This window comes from Scyliorhinus torazame, chromosome 1 (assembly GCF_047496885.1).
Source record: "Scyliorhinus torazame isolate Kashiwa2021f chromosome 1, sScyTor2.1, whole genome shotgun sequence".
In the NCBI taxonomy this organism is placed as follows: Eukaryota; Metazoa; Chordata; class Chondrichthyes; order Carcharhiniformes; family Scyliorhinidae; genus Scyliorhinus; species Scyliorhinus torazame.
In genome coordinates, this window is record NC_092707.1 from 397,461,631 (window position 1) to 397,487,986 (window position 26,356).

A 26,356-nucleotide genomic window follows, 5' to 3' on the forward strand; every position below is an offset into this window, starting at 1 on the left:
GGGAATATCAATATTTACAGTGGGTTTCAGGGAGTGTCAATATTTACAGTGGCTCCCAGGGAATATCAATATTTACAGTGGGTCTCAGCGAGTGTCAATATTTACAGTGGCTGCCAGGGAGTGTCAATATTTTCAGTGGGTCTCAGCGAGTGTCAATATTTACAGTAGGTCTCAGGGAGTGTCAATATTTACAGTAGGTCCCAGGGAGTGTCAGTATTTACAGTAGGTCCCAGGGAGTGTCAGTATTTACAGTGGGTCTCAGGGAGTGTCAATATTTACAGTGGCTGCCAGGGAGTGTCAATATTTACAGTAGGTCTCAGGGAGTGTCAGTATTTACAGTGGGTCTCAGGGAGTGTCAATATTTACAGTGGGTCTCAGGGAGTGTCAATATTTACAGTGGGTCTCAGGGAGTGTCAATATTTACAGTGGGTCTCAGGGAGTGTCAATATTTACAGTGGCTGCCAGGGAGTGTCAATATTTACAGTAGGTCTCAGGGAGTGTCAGTATTTACAGTGGGTCTCAGGGAGTGTCAATATTTACAGTGGGTCTCAGGGAGTGTCAATATTTACAGTGGGTCTCAGGGAGTGTCAATATTTACAGTGGGTCTCAGGGAGTGTCAATATTTACACTGGGTCTCAGGGAGTGTCAATATTTACAGTAGGTCCCAGGGAATATCAATATTTACAGTGGGTCTCAGCGAGTGTCAATATTTACAGTAGGTCCCAGGGAGTGTCAGTATTTACAGTAGGTCCCAGGGAGTGTCAATATTTACAGTAGATCCCAGGGAGTGTCAGTATTTACAGTAGGTCCCAGGGAGTGTCAGTATTTACAGTAGGTCCCAGGGAGTGTCAATATTTACAGTAGGTCCCAGGGAGTGTCAGTATTTACAGTAGGTCCCAGGGAGTATCAGTATTTACAGTAGGTCCCAGGGAGTGTCAGTATTTACAGTAGGTCCCAGGGAGTGTCAATATTTACAGTAGGTCCCAGGGAGTGTCAATATTTACAGTAGGTTCCAGGGAGTGTCAGTATTTACAGTAGGTCCCAGGGAGTGTCAATATTTACAGTAGGTCCCAGGGAGTGTCAGTATTTACAGTAGGTCCCAGGGAGTGTCAGTATTTACAGTAGGTCCCAGGGAGTGTCAGTATTTACAGTAGGTCCCAGGGAGTGTCAGTATTTACAGTAGGTCCCAGGGAGTGTCAGTATTTACAGTAGGTCCCAGGGAGTGTCAGTATTTACAGTAGGTCCCAGGGAGTGTCAGTATTTACAGTAGGTCCCAGGGAGTGTCAGTATTTACAGTAGGTCCCAGGGAGTGTCAGTATTTACAGTAGGTCCCAGGGAGTGTCAGTATTTACAGTAGGTCCCAGGGAGTGTCAGTATTTACAGTAGGTCCCAGGGAGTGTCAGTATTTACAGTAGGTCCCAGGGAGTGTCAGTATTTACAGTAGGTCCCAGGGAGTGTCAGTATTTACAGTAGGTCCCAGGGAGTGTCAGTATTTACAGTAGGTCCCAGGGAGTGTCAGTATTTACAGTAGGTCCCAGGGAGTGTCAGTATTTACAGTAGGTCAGTATTTACAGTAGGTCCCAGGGAGTGTCAGTATTTACAGTAGGTCCCAGGGAGTGTCAGTATTTACAGTAGGTCCCAGGGAGTGTCAGTATTTACAGTAGGTCCCAGGGAGTGTCAGTATTTACAGTAGGTCCCAGGGAGTGTCAGTATTTACAGTAGGTCAGTATTTACAGTAGGTCCCAGGGAGTGTCAGTATTTACAGTAGGTCCCAGGGAGTGTCAGTATTTACAGTAGGTCCCAGGGAGTGTCAATATTTACAGTAGGTCCCAGGGAGTATCAATATTTACAGTAGGTCCCAGGGAGTGTCAGTATTTACAGTGGGTCCCAGGGAGTGTCAATATTTACAGTAGGTCCCAGGGAGTGTCAATATTTACAGTAGGTCCCAGGGAGTGTCAGTATTTACAGTAGGTCCCAGGGAGTGTCAGTATTTACAGTAGGTCCCAGGGAGTGTCAATATTTACAGTGGGTCTCAGCGAGTGTCAATATTTACAGTAGGTCCCAGGGAGTGTCAATATTTACAGTAGGTCCCAGGGAGTGTCAGTATTTACAGTAGGTCCCAGGGAGTGTCAGTATTTACAGTAGGTCCCAGGGAGTGTCAGTATTTACAGTAGGTCCCAGGGAGTGTCAGTATTTACAGTAGGTCCCAGGGAGTGTCAGTATTTACAGTAGGTCAGTATTTACAGTAGGTCCCAGGGAGTGTCAGTATTTACAGTAGGTCCCAGGGAGTGTCAATATTTACAGTAGGTCCCAGGGAGTGTCAGTATTTACAGTAGGTCCCAGGGAGTGTCAGTATTTACAGTAGGTCCCAGGGAGTGTCAGTATTTACAGTAGGTCAGTATTTACAGTGGGTTTCAGGGAGTGTCGATATTTACAGTGGGTCCCAGGGAGTGTCAATATTTACAGTGGGTTTCAGGGAGTGTCAATATTTACAGGGAGTGCATAATGTGTCTGTACTTACAGGGAATTCCAGGTGGGTAATAACGTGTTGAAGGTGTCCCAGAAACCTGATTATCTCGGACCCCACTTCTGTTTCTTATATAAAAAAGGTAACTATCTGGGACAAGGTTGGGTGAGCCAGCAGGAAGGACTGCCAGTTAGTCACCGTTGCCAGACAGACAGGACTCTGCAAGAGGATGTGAACATTGCCCTGGTGGAGTCGGCACAAACTCACAGTAAGAGCTTCCTGACGTCAGCTGAGGGAGCCGATCTTTCTCTCAACTTCCTCGTCTTTAACACTTCCTGTACTTGAGCAGTTGCGGGTGAATTGCGTGTGACAAACGCAGCGAGGGCAGGGAGAGAAGGAGACTGAAGTATGTCGCTGCGCCTGTTTTGCCTTTGCCATTGAACGTGTCTGTGTGGGATAAGTAGTTGTGGCTGGGAGGCGGGATGCAGAGATATTGAATTGGACTTTAAGGTTGGTGTTGGGAAATGCATGGGCTGGTTCCGGATTTGGCAGCAAGATTTGCGTTCGCATTCCAACCCCGCAATTGCAATGGGAGTGTGCGTGCGTGTGTGTTTTTTTTAAAGTGGCTATTTTGGGGGAAATGCTATATAGTTCAGAGGCGGTGCTTTCTTGTAGAATATATAACCGATGCCCCGGTGTGCTGGGCGTTGGTAAAGCGACTAACTTCCGTGCTGGTGACTCACGTATGGCTCCGGGGGATGAATGGGAAACGGCGCCCTTTCCAAATGTTGCAGCGCCCACTTCTCAGGGTCTGCGGGGAGACGGGGCTGCTCCAGTTAGAGATTTCAGGGTGAGCTGGCTTATGTGTGGTATCACCGCCCAGAACGCTGCCTGCTCGATATCTTCGTGCCCCCTCACCCCCCCCCATGCCCCCCCCGTGCCCCCTCGTGCCCCCTCAGCCCCCCTCGTGCCCCCCAGCCCCCCTCGTGCCCCCCAGCCCCCCTCGTGCCCCCCAGCCCCCCTCGTGCCCCCTCAGCCCCCCCGCGTGCCCCCTCAGCCCCCCGCATGCCCCCTCAGCCCCCCTCGTGCCCCCTCAGCCCCCCGCATGCCCCCTCAGCCCCCCAGCCCCCTCAGCCCCCCGCGTGCCCCCCTCAGCCCCCCGCGTGCCCCCTCAGCCCCCCTCGTGCCCCCTCACCCCCCTCGCGCCCCCTCAGCCCCCCTCGTGCCCCCTCACCCCCCTCGAGCCCCCCACCCCCTCGTGCCCCCTCACCCCCCTCGTGCCCCCTCACCCCCCTCGTGCCCCCTCACCCCCCTCGTGCCCCCTCACCCCCCTCGCGCCCCCTCACCCCCCTCGCGCCCCCTCACCTCCCTCGCGCCCCCTCACCCCCCCGCGCCCCCTCACCCCCCCGCGCCCCCTCACCCCCTCGCGCCCCCTCGCCCCCTTGTGCCCCCTCGCCCCCCCTGTGCCCCCTCACCCCCCCTGTGCCCCCTCACCCACCTGTGCCCCCTCACCCACTGTGCCCCCTCACCCCCAGTGCCCCCCTCACCCCCAGTGCCCCCTCACCCCCTGTGCCCCCTCACCCCCTGTGCCCCCTCACCCCCTGTGCCCCCTCACCCCCTGTGCCCCCTCACCCCCTGTGCCCCCTCACCCCGTGCCCCCTCACCCCCCTGTGCCCCCTCACCCCTGTGCCCCCTCACCCCCTGTGCCCCCGTGCCCCCCTCGCCCCCCCGTGCCCCCTCGCCCCCGTGCCCCCTCAAACCCCCCCTTGTGCCCCCCTCAAACCCCCCCTTGTGCACCTCAAACCCCCCCTTGTGCACCCTCAAACCCCCCCTTGTGCACCCTCAAACCCCCCCCCTTGTGCACCCTAAAACCCCCCCTTGTGCACCCTCACCCCCCCTTTGCACCCTCATCCTCACCCCCACCCCCTTTCCACCCTCACCACCCATTTGCACCCTCACACCCTCCCCATATACACCCTCATTCTTCCCCCCCCCCCCCCCCCCCCCGCGCGCGCGCGCACTCTCCTCCCTTATCCCAATCTGCTTGTCCAGTCCATCATCATGTGAGGAGTATTTGGACCTGTCAGCACTTCATAAGTTGTCTGCTGGAAAACTTGCCCTCAAGCGCACACTTCATTCCTTTAAATAGAACATGTTTAAACAAAGCCTGCACTATCTTATTTGTGCAATTCCTTTTGCTAATCGTACAACCTCTACACTTCCCTGATGCGCACACTCAGTTATTGAATGTATGTACCGGGGTGAGCGAGTGTCCCTTTCTATGGGGCTCGCGTTAGCTTATTCTGAATTTCAATCAATGTACTACTCTTGAGTTGACCTAAATTGGGCAACATTTGACAAACCCATTTGGTGCCCAAAGTGGGAACTTTCATTACCCAAAGCAGATGGTCCTCACTGTGATGAGCATCAATGTTTGTCGAGAATAAAATTCAGCTCGCCTCCTCCTCCTTTGCATGACTGACTGGTCAATGTTGCAGCCAGCCAGGTTATACCCCGCCTCATTGACTAGTCATTGTGTGTGAGTGGAAATCTGCATTAGCATGTGCACATCTCGTAGTTGGGAAATCACTGGATTGGAAATGTGGACCCATATTATTGCTCCCACTAAATCTATTTTCAACTCTACATTACCCAAGGCTCAAACCAGGGACCAAGAGAGCTAGTATCAGCAGGCGGAATGGTAGAGAGGTGGGCAGTGCATGGTTTTGAAGAAGTTTTGGGTCCTGTATCTAAGGAAGGATGTGCTGGCCTTGGAAAGGGTCCAGAGGAGGTTCACAAAAATAATCCCTGGAATGAAGAACGTATGAGGAATGGCTGAGGACTCTGGGTCTGTACTCGTTGGGGTTTAGAAGGATGAGTGGGGATCTTATTGAAACTTGCAGGATACTGCGAGGCCTGGATAGAGTGGACGTGGAGAGGATGTTTCCACTTGTAGGAAAAACTAGAACCAGAGGACATCACCTCAGACTAAAGGGACAATCCTTTAAAACAGAGATGAGGAGGAATTTCTTCAGCCAGAGGGTGGGGAATCTGTGGAACTCTTTGCCCCAGAAGGCTGTGGAGGCCAAATCATTGAGTGTCTTTAAGAGAGATAGATAGTTTTTTGATTAATAAGGAGATCAGGGGTTATGGGGAGAAGGCAGGTGAATAGGGATGAGAAAAATATCAGCCATGAGCAGACTCGATGGGCTGAGTGGCCTAATTTTGCTCCTATGTCTTATGGGCCTTATCCTATACTTGTCGGACATTCACTTCCACACACCCTGTAGGAGAGAAACATAAGAGACGAGATAAGGAAACATTGCTCATATTGATCCTTTGTCTCTTCCACTTCAACATGGGAACACATCAAATTACTGCAGATCCCATTACTGTTCTAGCACATCCAACCAATTCTAGACCACACATCACCTTTGGAACTCTTGTTGGTCTCTTCTGCAATGTCACAGCAAGAGGAGCTATTTCCAGCTCTGCCAAAATAATAAATTACAATACAAACAGTCTGCATGCAGCATTATGCTCAAACAGACGAGGCCTCTTTTCGTACACAGAATTACATACAATTTACATTGCGAAACAGAAACAACTGCTCCATGCTCATGTTTACGCACCACTGACTTTCCATTCTGTGCTAAATATCAATTGTTTTTAGTGAAGATTTATTCCGTGCTCATTGGTGAACACTTAATTATTTAAGACTGAAATTTGCCGTCTGCTTCAAAGACTAAAGATCCTAATTCTGCTCTGCTCAGTGTGAAAGTCATCCGCTCTATTGAGTAACTGATATCATTTCTTTACTGGTTACATTGCAGAATTACCAGCATCCTGTGGCGATTGCACAGGAACCGTGTCCTGAGGCAGGAAAGTTGTACGGACGGGGCAGACATGGAGTTAGTTCAATGTCTTCTGTGAAGGGCAGCACCTTCGGAAATTTCCGTCTGGGGTGTCAGCCTAAATTAGCTGCCCTCCTTAAGTGGGGGCGTAAACCCATAACCTTCTGGTGCAGAGGTGAATGAATGTGCTACCAGCTGAGCCAAGCTAACATTGGAGCCAGAGTTTTATTTTATTTCCATTTTGTTTGGATGTCTGCGTGGTCAGGGGTGCACCATTTTGAACACTGGCAGAAAATGAGAGAACTTTTGCTATGCTTGAGGTGAAACCCTTTGGATGGGGGGGGGGGGGAGACATGTGGAAATCGAGGTGGTTTTCCATTTCACCCCAGAGAGCACCACATTAAACCCTGGCCTTATGGTTCTCCAAGGATGTGTCAGTGATTCCTACTAGTGACTCTTGTTGAATTCTTGTGATGGAGGAGGAAACCCCTTCATTTTCCCCGGGGACCAATTTCTTTTGTCTTTTTTTTTTTCCCCCTCTGCTGACATTTAAAAAAATAATAATTTAGAGTACCCAATTCATTTTTCCAATTATGGGGCAATTTAGCGTGGCCAATCCACCTACCCTGCACATCTTTGGGTTGTGGGGGTGAAACCCACACAGACAACTCCACACGAACAGTGACCCAGAGCTGGGATCGAACCTGGGACCTCGGCGCCGTGAGGCAGCAGGGCTAACCCACTGCGCCACCGTGCTGCCCTCCCCTCTGCTAACATGATGCAAGGTAAAAATATCGTCTCTCTTCCCCCTACCCTTCACAAGCTCGCAAGTGTTGTGCTATTGTAATGGTCATCTTCAGCGACCTGAAAGCTGGATTATCTCCATTTGACAAGCATGCAGCACAGAAAGAAGTGATTTGCTTGTGCCAACTCTTTTGAAAGAGCAATGAAACCCCCAGGATCTTTCCTCCTACCCTTCTAATTCTTATTTTTCAACTGTAAATCCAATTCATAGCAAATCACCGAGCTTAAATCTCCTCTTGCCAACAATGTTAAATCTGTATTTTCGAGTGATCCTCTTGCCAGTGGAAACAGTTAGGATCAAAACTCTTCTATCAAATTTCTGCCCAAGTCCTGCACAGATCCACAGGTCAATTCGGATGCGTTCATACAAACCTGTTAATCAGTCTTCAACGTATTAACGAGAAAAATTAATTCTGTTCAGGTGAGAATGAATATTGAGCACGAGGTCAATCTTCTAATTGAAGAGATTCGCCGCCTTGGATCTCCAGGTCAGTGAATTTACGGAGCCTTTTAATTCCCCAGGAATTTCTAAAATTGGTGGGGGTTTCCTTTATTTTGTGTCTGGGCCTGACAATGTGGTTTTTAACCCAGGGTAAGAACAAGGGCAGCACGGTAGCATTGTGGATAGCACAATTGCTTCACAGCTCCAGGGTCCCAGGTTCGATTCTGGCTTGGGTCACTGTCTGTGCGGAGTCTGCACACCCTCCCCGTGTGTGCGTGGGTTTCCTCCGGGTGCTCCGGTTTCCTCCCACAGTCCAAAGATGTGCAGGTTAGGTGGATTGGCCATGATAAGTTGCCCTGAGTGTCCAAAATTGCCCTTAGTGTTGGGTGGGGTTACTGGCTTATGGGGATAGGGTGGAGGTGTTGACCTTGGGTAGGGTGCTCTTTCCAAGAGCCGGTGCAGACTCGATGGGCCGAATGGCCTCCTCCTGCACTGTAAATTCTATGAATGAACAAAAAGTAGCGAAATTACCGGCATAAATACTTGGCAGATGGGACCACCGTTGCTTTCCTTTTCAGCTGAAATGCAGCACATGGGTGGGGTGAGAGATATCTAGGAGAGGTATGGCAAAGGAAACAGCATTGCAGTAAATTGTTTGGATGATGGGCTAGCATGAGCACAGTGGAGCAAATGGCTTCCAGGATCCTGCACTGAATGTAAAACGTTGAAAGGTAGGCCTAACACGATCCTATGACTTATGGAAGCGAGATGGTGGGAGGAAAGGTCCGCACTGTGGGGATTCTATGAAATCTATTAAAGAGCTATAATGGAGGCCTGGAGGACCCTATGGACACCAGTCAGGAACTCGACCTATATTCTATCGTGCAGGTACAGCAAATGTTCTATCCAAACTTGAGGCACATTTCTAATAGGAATATTGGCCACGGTTTCGCCCCTTACACTCAGACATTTGATTAATTAGAGTTGCAAACTGCACCTCACAGGGGACTGGAGAGAGATTATTTTCAAAAAACTTAATCTCAGTAACATGTTTATTTCATTGCTTTTGTCAATTGGTTACATTGAATATGGCCGCCTAGTGATAATGATATTGACCGAGCGAGCTAGAAGCTGACAGTTCAGGGGTGGCACGGCTGCGCAGTGGTTAGCACTGCTGCCTCACGGCACCGAGGACTCTGGTTCGATCCCGGCTCTGGATCACTGTCCGTGTGGAGTTTGCACATTCTCCCCGTGTCTGTGTGGGTCTCACCCCCACAACCCAAAGATGTGCCTAGTAGGTGAATTGGGCACACTAAATTGCCCCTTAATTGGAAAAAAAAAAGAATTGGATACTCTAAATTTATTTTAAAAAGTTTATTAAAAAACTTTTTCAAAAAGTTCACAGTTCAAAACTGGCAGTTTGTGAATCTGAATTCAAAGATCTGGTAAACTGTGGGATGGCACCAAGAGGTAAGAGACACATGAAACCTGCCAGATGGTTGTGAAAAACACAAATGATTCACTCCTGTCCTTCAGATTCAGGAATCTGCCACTCCAGTCCCAGTGTGGTCCCACACACACACCGATCCCAGTGTGGCCCCACACGTAACACCGATCCCAGTGTGGCCCCACACGTAACACCGATCCCAGTGTGGCCCCACACGTAACACCGATCCCAGTGTGGCCCCACACACACCGATCCCAGTGTGGCCCCACACACACCGATCCCAGTGTGGCCCCACACACACCGATCCCAGTGTGGCCCCACACACACCGATCCCAGTGTGGTCCCACACACACACCGATCCCAGTGTGGCCCCACACACACCGATCCCAGTGTGGCCCCACACACACCGATCCCAGTGTGGCCCCACACACACCGATCCCAGTGTGGTCCCACACACACACCGATCCCAGTGTGGTCCCACACACAACACCGAACCCAGTGTGGTCCCACACACAACACCGAACCCAGTGTGGTCCCACACACACGGATCCCAGTGTGGTCCCACACACAACACCGAACCCAGTGTGGTCCCACACACAACACCGAACCCAGTGTGGTCCCACACACACGGATCCCAGTGTGGTCCCACACACACCGATCCCAGTGTGGTCCCACACACAACACCGAACCCAGTGTGGTCCCACACACACGGATCCCAGTGTGGTCCCACACACACCGATCCCAGTGTGGTCCCACACACACACCGATCCCAGTGTGGCCCCACACACAACACCGAACCCAGTGTGGTCCCACACACACCGATCCCAGTGTGGTCCCACACACACCGATCCCAGTGTGGCCCCACACACACCGATCCCAGTGTGGTCCCACACACACCGATCCCAGTGTGGCCCCACACACACCGATCCCAGTGTGGCCCCACACACACCGATCCCAGTGTGGTCCCACACACAACACCGAACCCAGTGTGGTCCCACACACACCGATCCCAGTGTGGCCCCACACACACCGATCCCAGTGTGGTCCCACACACAACACCGATCCCAGTGTGGTCCCACACACAACACCGAACCCAGTGTGGCCCCACACACACCGATCCCAGTGTGGCCCCACACACACCGATCCCAGTGTGGCCCCACACACACCGATCCCAGTGTGGTCCCACACACAACACCGAACCCAGTGTGGTCCCACACACACCGATCCCAGTGTGGCCCCACACACACCGATCCCAGTGTGGTCCCACACACAACACCGAACCCAGTGTGGTCCCACACACACCGATCCCAGTGTGGTCCCACACACACCGATCCCAGTGTGGTCCCACACACACCGATCCCAGTGTGGTCCCACACACACCGATCCCAGTGTGGCCCCACACACACCGATCCCAGTGTGGCCCCACACACAATACCGATCCCAGTGTGGCCCCACACACAACACCGATCCCAGTGTGGCCCCACACACACCGATTCCAGTGTGGCCACACACAACACCGAACCCAGTGTGGTCCCACACACACCGATCCCAGTGTGGTCCCACACACACCGATCCCAGTGTGGCCCCACACACACCGATCCCAGTGTGGTCCCACACACACCGATCCCAGTGTGGTCCCACACACACCGATCCCAGTGTGGCCCCACACACAACACCGATCCCAGTGTGGTCCCACACACAACACCGATCCCAGTGTGGTCCCACACACACCGATCCCAGTGTGGTCCCACACACACCGATCCCAGTGTGGCCCCACACACAACACCGATCCCAGTGTGGTCCCACACAACACCGATCCCAGTGTGGTCCCACACAACACCGATCCCAGTGTGGCCCCACACGTAACACCGATCCCAGTGTGGTCCCACACGTAACACCGATCCCAGTGTGGTCCCACACACAACACCGATCCCAGTGTGGTCCCACACACAACACCGATCCCAGTGTGGTCCCACACACAACACCGATCCCAGTGTGGTCCCACACACAACACCGATCCCAGTGTGGCCCCACACGTAACACCGATCCCAGTGTGGCCCCACACACAACACCGATCCCAGTGTGGTCCCACACACAACACCGATCCCAGTGTGGCCCCACACGTAACACCGATCCCAGTGTGGTCCCACACGTAACACCGATCCCAGTGTGGTCCCACACACAACACCGATCCCAGTGTGGCCCCACACGTAACACCGATCCCAGTGTGGCCCCACACGTAACACCGATCCCAGTGTGGCCCCACACGTAACACCGATCCCAGTGTGGTCCCACACACAACACCGATCCCAGTGTGGCCCCACACACAACACCGATCCCAGTGTGGCCCCACATGTAACACCGATCCCAGTGTGGCCCCACATGTAACACCGATCCCAGTGTGGTCCCACACGCAACACCGATCCCAGTGTGGTCCCACACGTAACACCGATCCCAGTGTGGTCCCACACACACCGATCCCAGTGTGGTCCCACACACACCGATCCCAGTGTGGCCCCACACACACCGATCCCAGTGTGGCCCCACACACACCGATCCCAGTGTGGCCCCACACACACCGATCCCAGTGTGGCCCCACACACACCGATCCCAGTGTGGCCCCACACACACCGATCCCAGTGTGGCCCCACACACACCGATCCCAGTGTGGCCCCACACACACCGATCCCAATGTGGTCCCACACACACCGATCCCAGTGTGGTCCCACACACACCGATCCCAGTGTGGCCCCACACACACCGATCCCAGTGTGGCCCCACACACACCGATCCCAATGTGGTCCCACACACACCGATCCCAGTGTGGTCCCACACACAACACCGATCCCAGTGTGGTCCCACACACACCGATCCGAGTGTGGCCCCACACACAACACCGATCCCAGTGTGGTCCCACACACACCGATCCCAGTGTGGCCCCACACACACCGATCCCAGTGTGGCCCCACACACACCGATCCCAGTGTGGCCCCACACACACCGATCCCAGTGTGGCCCCACACACACCGATCCCAGTGTGGCCCCACACACACCGATCCCAATGTGGTCCCACACACACCGATCCCAGTGTGGTCCCACACACACCGATCCCAGTGTGGCCCCACACACACCGATCCCAGTGTGGCCCCACACACACCGATCCCAGTGTGGTCCCACACACACCGATCCCAGTGTGGCCCCACACACACCGATCCCAGTGTGGCCCCACACACAACACCGATCCCAGTGTGGTCCCACACACAACACCGATCCCAGTGTGGTCCCACACACAACACCGATCCCAGTGTGGTCCCACACACACCGATCCCAGTGTGGCCCCACACACAACACCGATCCCAGTGTGGCCCCACACACAACACCGATCCCAGTGTGGCCCCACACACACCGATCCCAGTGTGGTCCCACACACACCGATCCCAGTGTGGCCCCACACACAACACCGATCCCAGTGTGGTCCCACACACACACCGATCCCAGTGTGGTCCCACACACAACACCGATCCCAGTGTGGCCCCACACGTAACACCGATCCCAGTGTGGCCCCACACGCAACACCGATCCCAGTGTGGTCCCACACGCAACACCGATCCCAGTGTGGTCCCACACACAACACCGATCCCAGTGTGGCCCCACACACAACACCGATCCCAGTGTGGCCCCACACGCAACACCGATCCCAGTGTGGTCCCACACACACCGATCCCAGTGAGGTCCCACACGCAACACCGATCCCAGTGTGGCCCCACACACAACACCGATCCCAGTGTGGTCCCACACACACCGATCCCAGTGTGGCCCCACACACACACCGATCCCAGTGTGGTCCCACACGCAACACCGATCCCAGTGTGGTCCCACACACAACACCGATCCCAGTGTGGTCCCACACACACCGATCCCAGTGTGGTCCCACACACAACACCGATCCCAGTGTGGTCCCACACAACACCGATCCCAGTGTGGCCCCACACACACCGATCCCAGTGTGGCCCCACACACACCGATCCCAGTGTGGTCCCACACACACCGATCCCAGTGTGGCCCCACACACACCGATCCCAGTGTGGCCCCACACACACCGATCCCAGTGTGGCCCCACACACACCGATCCCAGTGTGGCCCCACACACACCGATCCCAGTGTGGCCCCACACACACCGATCCCAGTGTGGCCCCACACACACCGATCCCAGTGTGGCCCCACACACACCGATCCCAGTGTGGCCCCACACACAACACCGATCCCAGTGTGGCCCCACACACAACACCGATCCCAGTGTGGTCCCACACACAACACCGATCCCAGTGTGGCCCCACACACACCGATCCCAGTGTGGTCCCACACGTAACACCGATCCCAGTGTGGTCCCACACACACCGATCCCAGTGTGTTCCCACACACAACACCGATCCCAGTGTGGTCCCACACGCAACACCGATCCCAGTGTGGTCCCACACACACCGATCCCAGTGTGGTCCCACACACAACACCGATCCCAGTGTGGTCCCACACACACCGATCCCAGTGTGGTCCCACACACACCGATCCCAGTGTGGTCCCACACACACCGATCCCAGTGTGGTCCCACACACACACCGATCCCAGTGTGGCCCCACACACACCGATCCCAGTGTGGCCCCACACACAACACCGATCCCAGTGTGGCCCCACACACACCGATCCCAGTGTGGTCCCACACACACCGATCCCAGTGTGGTCCCACACGTAACACCGATCCCAGTGTGGTCCCACACGTAACACCGATCCCAGTGTGGTCCCACAAACACCGATCCCAGTGTGGCCCCACACGTAACACCGATCCCAGTGTGGTCCCACAAACACCGATCCCAGTGTGGTCCCACACACACCGATCCCAGTGTGGCCCCACACACAACACCGATCCCAGTGTGGTCCCACACACACCGATCCCAGTGTGGCCCCACACACACCGATCCCAGTGTGGCCCCACACACAACACCGATCCCAGTGTGGTCCCACACACAACACCGATCCCAGTGTGGCCCCACACACAACACCGATCCCAGTGTGGTCCCACACACACCGATCCCAGTGTGGCCCCACACGTAACACCGATCCCAGTGTGGCCCCACACACAACACCGATCCCAGTGTGGCCCCACACACACCGATCCCAGTGTGGCCCCACACACACCGATCCCAGTGTGGTCCCACACACACCGATCCCAGTGTGGCCCCACACACAACACCGATCCCAGTGTGGTCCCACACACACCGATCCCAGTGTGGCCCCACACACACCGATCCCAGTGTGGCCCCACACACAACACCGATCCCAGTGTGGCCCCACACACACCGATCCCAGTGTGGCCCCACACACAACACCGATCCCAGTGTGGCCCCACACACACCGATCCCAGTGTGGTCCCACACACACCGATCCCAGTGTGGTCCCACACGTAACACCGATCCCAGTGTGGTCCCACACGTAACACCGATCCCAGTGTGGTCCCACACGTAACACCGATCCCAGTGTGGTCCCACAAACACCGATCCCAGTGTGGCCCCACACACACCGATCCCAGTGTGGCCCCACACACACCGATCCCAGTGTGGTCCCACACACACCGATCCCAGTGTGGTCCCACACACACCGATCCCAGTGTGGCCCCACACACACCGATCCCAGTGTGGCCCCACACACAACACCGATCCCAGTGTGGTCCCACACACAACACCGATCCCAGTGTGGCCCCACACACAACACCGATCCCAGTGTGGCCCCACACACACCGATCCCAGTGTGGCCCCACACACACCGATCCCAGTGTGGCCCCACACACAACACCGATCCCAGTGTGGCCCCACACACACCGATCCCAGTGTGGTCCCACACACACCGATCCCAGTGTGGTCCCACACACACCGATCCCAGTGTGGCCCCACACACACACCGATCCCAGTGTGGCCCCACACACACCGATCCCAGTGTGGCCCCACACACACCGATCCCAGTGTGGCCCCACACACACCGATCCCAGTGTGGCCCCACACACACCGATCCCAGTGTGGCCCCACACACACCGATCCCAGTGTGGCCCCACACACAACACCGATCCCAGTGTGGTCCCACACACACCGATCCCAGTGTGGCCCCACACACAACACCGATCCCAGTGTGGTCCCACACACACCGATCCCAGTGTGGCCCCACACACACCGATCCCAGTGTGGCCCCACACACAACACCGATCCCAGTGTGGCCCCACACACACCGATCCCAGTGTGGCCCCACACACACCGATCCCAGTGTGGTCCCACACACACCGATCCTAGTGTGGCCCCACACACAACACCGATCCCAGTGTGGTCCCACACACACCGATCCTAGTGTGGCCCCACACACAACACCGATCCCAGTGTGGTCCCACACACACCGATCCCAGTGTGCCCCACACACAACACCGATCCCAGTGTGGTCCCACACACACACCGATCCCAGTGTGGTCCCACACACACCGATCCCAGTGTGGCCCCACACACACCGATCCCAGTGTGGCCCCACACGTAACACCGATCCCAGTGTGGCACCACACACAACACCGATCCCAGTGTGGTCCCACACACACCGATCCCAGTGTGGTCCCACACACACCGATCCCAGTGTGGCCCCACACACAACACCGATCCCAGTGTGGCCCCACACACACCGATCCCAGTGTGGTCCCACACACACCGATCCTAGTGTGGCCCCACACACAACACCGATCCCAGTGTGGTCCCACACACACCGATCCTAGTGTGGCCCCACACACAACACCGATCCCAGTGTGGTCCCACACACACCGATCCCAGTGTGCCCCACACACAACACCGATCCCAGTGTGGTCCCACACACACACCGATCCCAGTGTGGTCCCACACACACCGATCCCAGTGTGGCCCCACACACACCGATCCCAGTGTGGCCCCACACGTAACACCGATCCCAGTGTGGCACCACACACAACACCGATCCCAGTGTGGCCCCACGCGTAACACCGATCCCAGTGTGGTCCCACACACACCGATCCCAGTGTGGCCCCACACACACCGATCCCAGTGTGGTCCCACACACACCGATCCCAGTGTGGTCCCACACACACCGATCCCAGTGTGGTCCCACACACACCGATCCCAGTGTGGTCCCACACACACCGATCCCAGTGTGGTCCCACACACAACACCGATCCCAGTGTGGTCCCACAGACACCGATCCCAGTGTGGCCCCACACACACCGATCCCAGTGTGGTCCCACACACACCGATCCCAGTGTGGTCCCACACACAACACCGATCCCAGTGTGGTCCCACACACAACACCGATCCCAGTGTGGTCCCACACGTAACACCGATCCCAGTGTGGCCCCACACACACCGATCCCAGTGTGGTCCCACACACACCGATCCCAGTGTGGCCCCACACACACCGATCCCAGTGTGGTCCCACACACACCGATCCCAGTGTGGTCCCACACACACCGATCCCAGTGTGGCCCCACACACAACACCGATCCCAGTGTGGCCCCACACACACCGATCCCAGTGTGGCCCCACACACAACACCGATCCCAATGTGGTCCCACACGCACCGATCCCAGTGTGGTCCCACACACACCGATCCCAGTGTGGCCCCACACACACCGATCCCAGTGTGGCCCCACACACACCGATCCCAGTGTGTTCCCACACACACCGATCGCAATGTGGTCCCACACGCACCGATCCCAGTGTGGTCCCACACACACCGATCCCAGTGTGGCCCCACACACACCGATCCCAGTGTGGCCCCACACACACCGATCCCAGTGTGGTCCCACACACACCGATCCCAGTGTGGTCCCACACACAACACCGATCCCAGTGTGGTCCCACACACACCGATCCCAGTGTGGCCCCACACACAACGATCCCAGTGTGGTCCCACACGTAACACCGATCCCAGTGTGGCCCCACACACACCGATCCCAGTGTGGCCCCACACACACCGATCCCAGTGTGGTCCCACACACACCGATCCCAGTGTGGACCCACACACACCGATCCCAGTGTGGCCCCACACACACCGATCCCAGTGTGGCCCCACACACAACACCGATCCCAGTGTGGCCCCACACACACCGATCTCAGTGTGGTCCCACACACACCGATCCCAGTGTGGTCCCACACACAACACCGATCCCAGTGTGGCCCCACACACACCGATCCTAGTGTGGCCCCACACACAACACCGATCCCAGTGTGGTCCCACACACACCGATCTCAGTGTGGCCCCACACACACCGATCTCAGTGTGGTCCCACACACACCGATCCCAGTGTGGTCCCACACACAACACCGATCCCAGTGTGGTCCCACACGTAACACCGATCCCAGTGTGGCCCCACACACACACCGATCCCAGTGTGGCCCCACACACACACCGATCCCAGTGTGGTCCCACACACAACACCGATCCCAGTGTGGCCCCACACGTAACACCGATCTCAGTGTGGTCCCACACACACCGATCCCAGTGTGGCCCCACACACACCGATCCCAGTGTAGCCCCACACGTAACACCGATCCCAGTGTGGCCCCACACGTAACACCGATCCCAGTGTGGCCCCACACGTAACACCGATCCCAGTGTGGTCCCACACAACACCGATCCCAGTGTGGCCCCACACACAACACCGATCCCAGTGTGGCCCCACACGTAACACCGATCCCAGTGTGGTCCCACACACACCGATCCCAGTGTGGCCCCACACACACCGATCCCAGTGTGGCCCCACACGTAACACCGATCCCAGTGTGGTCCCACACACACCGATCCCAGTGTGGTCCCACACACACCGATCCCAGTGTGGCCCCACACACACCGATCCCAGTGTGGTCCCACACACACCGATCCCAGTGTGGCCCCACACATAACACCGATCCCAGTGTGGTCCCACACGTAACACCGATCCCAGTGTGGTCCCACACACAACACCGATCCCAGTGTGGTCCCACACACAACACCGATCCCAGTGTGGCCCCACACACACCGATCCCAGTGTGGCCCCACACGTAACACCGATCCCAGTGTGGTCCCACACACAACACCGATCCCAGTGTGGCCCCACACACACCGATCTCAGTGTGGCCCCACACGTAACACCGATCCCAGTGTGGTCCTACACACACACCGATCTCAGTGTGGCCCCACACACAACACCGATCCCAGTGTGGTCCCACACACACCGATCCCAGTGTGGTCCCACACGTAACACCGATCCCAGTGTGGTCCCACACGTAACACCGATCCCAGTGTGGTCCCACACACACCGATCCCAGTGTGGTCCCACACGTAACACCGATCCCAGTGTGGCCCCACACGTAACACCGATCCCAGTGTGGCCCCACACGTAACACCGATCCCAGTGTGGCCCCACACACAACACCGATCCCAGTGTGGTCCCACACACACCGATCCCAGTGTGGCCCCACACACACCGATCCCAGTGTGGTCCCACACACACCGATCCCAGTGTGGCCCCACACGTAACACCGATCCCAGTGTGGTCCCACACACACCGATCCCAGTGTGGTCCCACACACACCGATCCCAGTGTGGTCCCACACACACCGATCCCAGTGTGGTCCCACACACACCGATCCCAGTGTGGTCCCACACACACCGATCCCAGTGTGGTCCCACACACACCGATCCCAGTGTGGTCCCACACACAACACCGATCCCAGTGTGGCCCCACACACACCGATCCCAGTGTGGTCCCACACACACCGATCCCAGTGTGGCCCCACACGTAACACCGATCCCAGTGTGGTCCCACACACACCGATCCCAGTGTGGTCCCACACACAACACGGATCCCAGTGTGGCCCCACACAACACCGATCCCAGTGTGGTCCCACACGTAACACCGATCCCAGTGTGGTCCCACACACACCGATCCCAGTGTGGCCCCACACACAACACCGATCCCAGTGTGGTCCCACACGTAACACCGATCCCAGTGTGGTCCCACACACACCGATCCCAGTGTGGTCCCACACACACCGATCCCAGTGTGGCCCCACACACACCGATCCCAGTGTGGTCCCACACACACCGATCCCAGTGTGGTCCCACACACACCGATCCCAGTGTGGCCCCACACACAACACCGATCCCAGTGTGGCCCCACACAACACCGATCCCAGTGTGGCCCCACACACAACACCGATCCCAGTGTGGCCCCACACAACACTGATCCCAGTGTGGTCCCACACGTAACACCGATCCCAGTGTGGTCCCACACACACCGATCCCAGTGTGGTCCCACACACACCGATCCCAGTGTGGCCCCACACACAACACCGATCCCAGTGTGGCCCCACACAACACCGATCCCAGTGTGGTCCCACACGTAACACCGATCCCAGTGTGGCCCCACACACACCGATTCCAGTGTGGTCCCACACGTAACACCGATCCCAGTGTGGTCCCACACACACCGATCCCAGTGTGGCCCCACACACAACACCGATCCCAGTGTGGTCCCACACGTAACACCGATCCCAGTGTGGTCCCACACACACCGATCCCAGTGTGGTCCCACACGTAACACCGATCCCAGTGTGGTCCCACACGTAACACCGATCCCAGTGTGGTCCCACACGTAACACGGATCCCAGTGTGGTCCCACACAACACCGATCCCAGTGTGGTCCCACACGTAACACCGATCCCAGTGTGGCCCCACACACACCGATCCCAGTGTGGTCCCACACGTAACACCGATCCCAGTGTGGTCCCACACACACCGATCCCAGTGTGGTCCCACACGTAACACCGATCCCAGTGTGGTCCCACACACAACACCGATCCCAGTGTGGTCCCACACGTAACACCGATCCCAGTGTGGTCCCACACGTAACACGGATCCCAGTGTGGTCCCACACAACACCGATCCCAGTGTGGTCCCACACGTAACACCGATCCCAGTGTGGCCCCACACACACCGATCCCAGTGTGGCCCCACATATTTTTGTTTCTAGGGCAGCATGGTGCAGCAGTGGTTAGTACTGCGGCCTCACGGCGCCGAGGTCCCAGGTTCGATCCCGGCTCTGTGTCACTGTCCGTGTGGAATTTGCACATTCTCCCCGTGTTTGCGTGGGTTTCGCCCCCACAACCCAAAGATGTGCAGGGCAGGTGGATTGGCCATGCTAAATTGCCCCTTAATTGGAAAAAATGAATGTGTACTCTAAATTTATAATAAAAAAACGATATTTTTGTTTCTGAAATGAGTACCCAATTCTCATTTCTAATTAAGGGGCAATATAGCATGGACAATCCACCCTTCCTGTACGTCTTTTTGAGTTGTGGGGGTGAAACCCATGCAGACCCAAGGAGAATGCGCAAATTCCACTCGCACTGACCCGGGGCCGGTATTGAACCTGGGACCTCGGTGCCGTGAGGCCGCAGTGCTAACCACTGCCCCACCATGCTGCCCATGTGGCTCACATATAACTCACATTCCCAGTGCTGCCCACAAAAATACCGATCCCCGTGCGGCCCACGCATGGCACCCGACCCCGTGCGGCCCACGCGTGGCTCCCGTCCCCGTGCGGCCCACGCGTGGCACCCGACCCCGTGCGGCCCACGCGTGGCTCCCGTCCCCGTGCGGCCCACGCGTGGCTCCTGTCCCCGTGCGGCCCACGCGTGGCTCCCGTCCCCGTGCGGCCCACGCGTGGCTCCCGTCCCCGTGCGGCCCACGCGTGGCTCCCGTCCCCGTGCGGCCCACGCGTGGCTCCCGTCCCCGTGCGGCCCACGCGTGGCTCCCGTCCCCGTGCGGCCCACGCGTGGCTCCCGTCCCCGTGCGGCCCACGCGTGGCTCCCGACCCCGTGCGGCCCACGCTTGGCACCCGACCCCGTGCGGCCCACGCGTGGCTCCCGTCCCCGTGCGGCCCACGCGTGGCTCCCGTCCCCGTGCGGCCCACGCGTGGCTCCCGACCCCGTGCGGCCCACGCGTGGCTCCCGTCCCCATGCGGCCCACGCGTGGCTCCCATCCCCCTGTACATGATGGAACTTCAACGCAGCATGCTAGCACAGTGGATAGCACTGTTGTTTCACAGCTCCAGGGTCCCAGGTTGGATTCCCGGCTTGAGTCACTGTCTGTGCGGAGTCTGCACGTTCCCTCCGTGTCTGCGTGGGTTTCCTCCGGGTGCTCCGGTTTCCTCCCACTAGTCCCGAAAGACATGCTTGTTTGGTGAATTGGATATTCTGAATTCTCCCTCAGTGTACCCGAACAGGCGCCGGAATGTGGCGACTAGGGGATTTTCACAGTAACTTGATTGCAGTGTTAATGTAACCCTACTTGTGACAATAAAGATTATTATTATATTCCATTGACTATGGAAGATGAACGAATGATTCAATTGAGATATTGAAGATCATCAAATGAGTTGATCGGGTATTTGGGGAGAATAAAGGGCTTTATCTTAGAATTAAAACCTGGTTGTTCAGAGGTGACATCAGGAAACATCACCACATAAAGGACAGTGGAAATCTGGAACACTCCCCCTCAGAAAGCTGTTGAGGCTGGAGGGTTAATTGAAAATGCCAAAACTGGTTAGATTTGTGTTAGGCAAGGGTATTCAGGGTCATGAAACCTCGACTGCAGGTGGAGTTAAGGTACAGTCACTTCTGATCTAATTGAATAGCAGAACAGAAGGGGCTGAATGGCCTAATTCTGTTCCTAAGATGTGAACATTCAGGTGGGGTCAGGATAGGATGTGTTCTGCTTTGCTAATGTTAAGTTGCTGAAAGCACTGTGGTATTGGATATAGAGCACCCTGTGTTGGCTGACACTGACTTTCTGCTATCTTTGTACCGTGTCCAGGTGCCGACGGTAAAATTACGGTGAAGTTTGGAGTGCTGTTCACTGACGATAAATGTGCCAATCTTTTCGAGGCCCTGGTCGGGACTCTAAAAGCCGCGAAGAGGAAGAAGCAGATCAGCTTCGAGGGAGAGCTGCTTCTTCAAGGCGTTCATGACGATGTTGACATTGTCCTGGAAGTTGATTGAAGATGGGCTGAATACTCCAGATTGCAACAGGCGTACGAGCAACATCTTGAATCTCTGGGATGGGTTTGAAACCACTACTCTTGAACCCACAAGTGTGTGTCTTGGAACCAAAAGGTGGACACTTTTTACATGTAAATTATAGTCAGACTGAGGTTTTGGATTTTTAATTTGCGTTGTGTTAATTTGGAAACTCCAGCAATAAAAAGTAACTTCAGTTTGCCCGTTGGATGTTTTTAATTGATGTTTTTAGAGAAAGTTCTTTTTTCTTAATATCCTTTGTTATGGGCCAGGGTTTGGAGAACCCCAAAGTGTATCATGGGGTTCACCTGACCCACAACTTTTAATAGATTGTGGTATGGGGAGCACACGGCCCACTCTACAGGTGTGGGACAGCAGAAAATGGACCAGTGGTTTTTTAAAACAAAACAATGTTTATTCTATGAACTCAAGTTAATCTTTTTAAAACAAACAGTGAATATCTTAGCAACCAGTAAATCAAATACACCCCCCAAAGAATACAACACTAAGTAACCTGTATGCTGTTCTTTTAACATCCAAAAGACTTAACAAACCTCTAAACAGGAGCACATTAGGGTTTACATTCAATACTGAAATCATTTATAATTCTGAATTCACCAAATGATGAAGATAGTCTTTGGATGGCAGACTTCAGAAGCAGCTCCCTAAAAAACACAGACACATCCAAGCTCTTCTCAAACTGAAACTAAAAGCAGAGTTGGAGCTCCGCCCCACCCGCACTATGACATCACTCCAGTAACATGAGCAGCTCCATTTCTTAAAGGTACATTTCTTAAACACCCATTTCTTAAAGTGTACTCTCACGTGACACCTTTGCAACCCTGCATTGAAACATGACCTCAATTCATAGGCATACACAAACAAGACCATTTGGCCCATCCAATCTGCTTGGTGTTTACCCTGCACGTGAGCAAATATTCCTGATCACATTTACTCCCCCTATTCCCATATCTCTTCCTACCCATTCTCTTTTATACACTTATCCAATCTCATCTTTGAGGTTGACGTAGTGATTGAGACAGAAGAGCTCGGGTGAATTCCATAGCTCCACCACTGAGTTGAAAAAAATAATTATTTTGGCTTAATTTCTCAATTTCTGATATTCCACGACCTCCAATGAAGAGTGACGTCTTCCTTCGGCCAACCTTTAAGAGCGTGAGTATTGTTTTATGAGGACAAGATCCCTCCCCAAATCTAACAGGATAGACTCAACTTGAACAGCACAGGGCTAAATCGCTGGCTTTGAAAGCAGACCAAGGCAGGCCAGCAGCACGGTTCAATTCCCGTAACAGCCTCCCTGAACAGGTGCCGGAATGTGGCGACTAGGGGCTTTTCACAGTAACTTCATTTTAGGGGTTGGTTTAGCACAGGGCTAAATCGCTGGCTTGGAAAGCAGACCAAGGCAGGCCAGCAGCACGGTTCAATTCCCGTACCAGCCTCCCCGAACAGGCGCCAGAATGTGGCGACTAGGGGCTTTTCACAGTAACTTCATTTGAAGCCTACTTGCGACAATAAGCGATTTTCATTTCATCATAGATTTTCCCCCTTTTTGTTTTGACCGGAAGAGGTCGATGAGCAGTCCCTTTGACGTCCTCCCCATTCAATAATTCACCAGTGGGCCTATGGGGCGGCATGGTAGCACAATGGTTAGCACTGTTGCTTCACAGCGCCAGGGTCCCAGGTTCGATTCCCAACTTGGCTCACTGTCTGTGTGGAGTCTGAACGTTCTCCCCGTGTCTGCGTGGGTTTGCTCCGGTTTCCTCCCACAAGTCCCAAAAGACATGTTTGTTAGGTGATTTGGACATTCTGAATTCTCCCTCTGTGTACCCGAACAGGCGCCGAGTGTGGCGACTAGGGGCTTTCCACAGTAACTTCAATGCTGTGTTTATGCAAGCCCACTTGTGACACTAATAAAGGTTATTATTATTATTACTAAAAATGGCTACCTCTCGCAACCCCCACCCCATCTTACAGTAAGAGGCGGCCTTTCAGCATGTCTTCATGCTGGGCTAAAATGAACAAGGGATATCTCAAAGAGAGATGTGTATTTGTTCATTAGTGTCTCAGCTAGATTTTGTTGTCTGGTTCAGTCACTTTGTCTCAATCATAGAAAACCTGTAGTGCAGAATGAGGCCATTCGGCCCATCAAATCTGCACCAACTGAGTGCAGACTCGATGGGCCGAATGGCCTCCTTCTGCACTGTAAATTCTATGATTCTCTGAAATTAATGATCAAGGGTGGCACAGTGGGTAGCACTGCTACCTCACAGCTCCCGGGTCCCAAATTCAATTCCAGCCTCAATTCCCCGTGTGTGCATGGTTTCCTCCGGGTGCTCCGGTTTCCTCCGACAGTCCAAAGATGTGCTGGTTAGGTGGATTGGCCGTGCTAAATTGCCCCTTAGAGTCCAAAAGGTTAGGTTAGGTGAGGTTACTGGGTTACGGGGCTAGGGAGCAGGCGTGGGCTTAAGTAGGGTGCTCTTTCCAAGGACCGGTGTAGACTCGATGGGCTGAATGGCCCCCTTCTGCCCAGTAAATTCTATTCAGATTTTATAGCTATGGTTTCCGTATTTTCAGAGAAAGAGCGGAATGGCTGGGGAGCTGTAGGATCCCTGGACAGGAAACCTGGCAGTACAGGTTTTCTGGACGTGCTGTCATTTTTTTTTAAGGCCTCTAGTTGGACCACATTCTCCTGTTTAACAGCATCCTGATTGGGAAGCAGCATGGGGAAAAACATGACCCTGTATCAGCTTGAGGAGCAAGGAGGGAGTGTTTACTCTTTTTGTTTGAAATTTAGAGCACCCAATTATCTTTTTTCCAATGAAGGGGCAATTTAGCGTGGCCAGCCCACCTACCCTGCACATCTTTGGGTTGTGGGGGTGAAACCCACGCAGACACGGGGAGAATGTGCAAACTCCACACGCACAGTGACCCAGGACCGGGATTCCGAACCCAGGTCCTCAGCGCCGCAGTCCCAGTGCTAACCACTGCGCCACATGCCGCCCGGGAGAGCTTACTCTTGGGGAGGAGGGGGAGGGGTAGATCATTGGGGAAGGGTGGTGGTGGGTCAGGACTCCTGGTTAGATGGGAGATTGTGGTTGCAGGAGAGAGATCGGTGATAGTCAATTGATTTGGGGAGGAGGGGTGGCATACACCAGTCCCTTCTGGCCCACAAACAGTGCGGAAATGATGGAGCCAGACTGTCTCGCCACTTGTTCCTTTCCAGATTTCCTGAGGCCATGGAATACTGACTGAAATGGGATAAAATAAAACAAAGAAAGCCTCGATAAAAGGTTTTCCTGATCGACCCACCTCCTGGACACGGAATTAGTCACCTGGACACCCATTCCTGCTCCGTTAGAAACGTAGAAAATAGGTGCAGGAGTCGGCCATTCGGCCCCTCGAGCCTGCACCACCATTCAATATGATCAAGGCTGATCATGCAAATTCAGTATCCCACTCCCGCTTTCTCTCCATACCCCTTCATCCCTTTAGCCGCAGAGGTCACGTCCAGCTCCCTCTTGAATATATCCAACGAACTGGCCCCAATAGCCTTCTGTGGTCGAGAATTCCACAGGTTCACAGCTCTCTGAGAGAAGAAGTTCTTCCTCCTCTCAGTCCTGAATGGCTTACCCCTTATTCTTAGGCTCTGACCCCTAGTTCTGGACGTCCCTAACATCGGAAACATTCATAGAATCATAGAATTAACAGTGCAGAAGGGGGTCATTCGGCCCATCGAGTCTGCACCGGCCCTTGGAAAGAGCACCCTACTTAAGACCACACCTTCACCCTATCCCCGTAACCCCACCTAACCTTTTTTTGGACACTAAAGGGATAATTTAGCAGAGCCAGTCCACCTAACCTGTACATCTTTGGACTGTGGGAGGAAACCTGAGCACCCGGAGCAAACCCACGGAGAGAACGTGCAGACTCCAGGCAGACAGTCACCTATAGTGTTCAATGGAGCATAAGTGAGTTACGCCCCAATGTCCCGGCCAATATTTTATCCTCCGCCTGTGGTAGTCGGTATTAGGGGTATTACGGTACCCTGAATAATGCTGTAAGACCATTGGAGGTACCTGAGACTGCTATTTTCATTGGTGAAGCCTGCCTGCTGGTTCCGCCTAGTGAGGCGGAGTATAAGAGCCTGTGTCTCCCCAGCAGCTGCATTCTGTACCTGCGCTGCTGGGGGAAACATCTAGTACAATAAAG

At 54.9% G+C, this 26,356-nt stretch overlaps 1 protein-coding gene across 1 annotated transcript; it reads left to right on the forward strand.

The window, feature by feature from the left end:
- The first annotated feature begins 3,197 nt into the window (after window positions 1-3,197).
- Window positions 3,198-22,327, forward strand: abracl (ABRA C-terminal like). Its single transcript, XM_072513685.1, has 3 exons — window positions 3,198-3,317; window positions 7,547-7,613; window positions 21,924-22,327. Exons 1-3 carry the CDS (start codon window positions 3,213-3,215, stop codon window positions 22,106-22,108), a joined length of 357 nt encoding a protein of 118 aa, XP_072369786.1. The 5' UTR covers window positions 3,198-3,212; the 3' UTR covers window positions 22,109-22,327.
- Window positions 22,328-26,356: the final 4,029 nt, after the last annotated feature.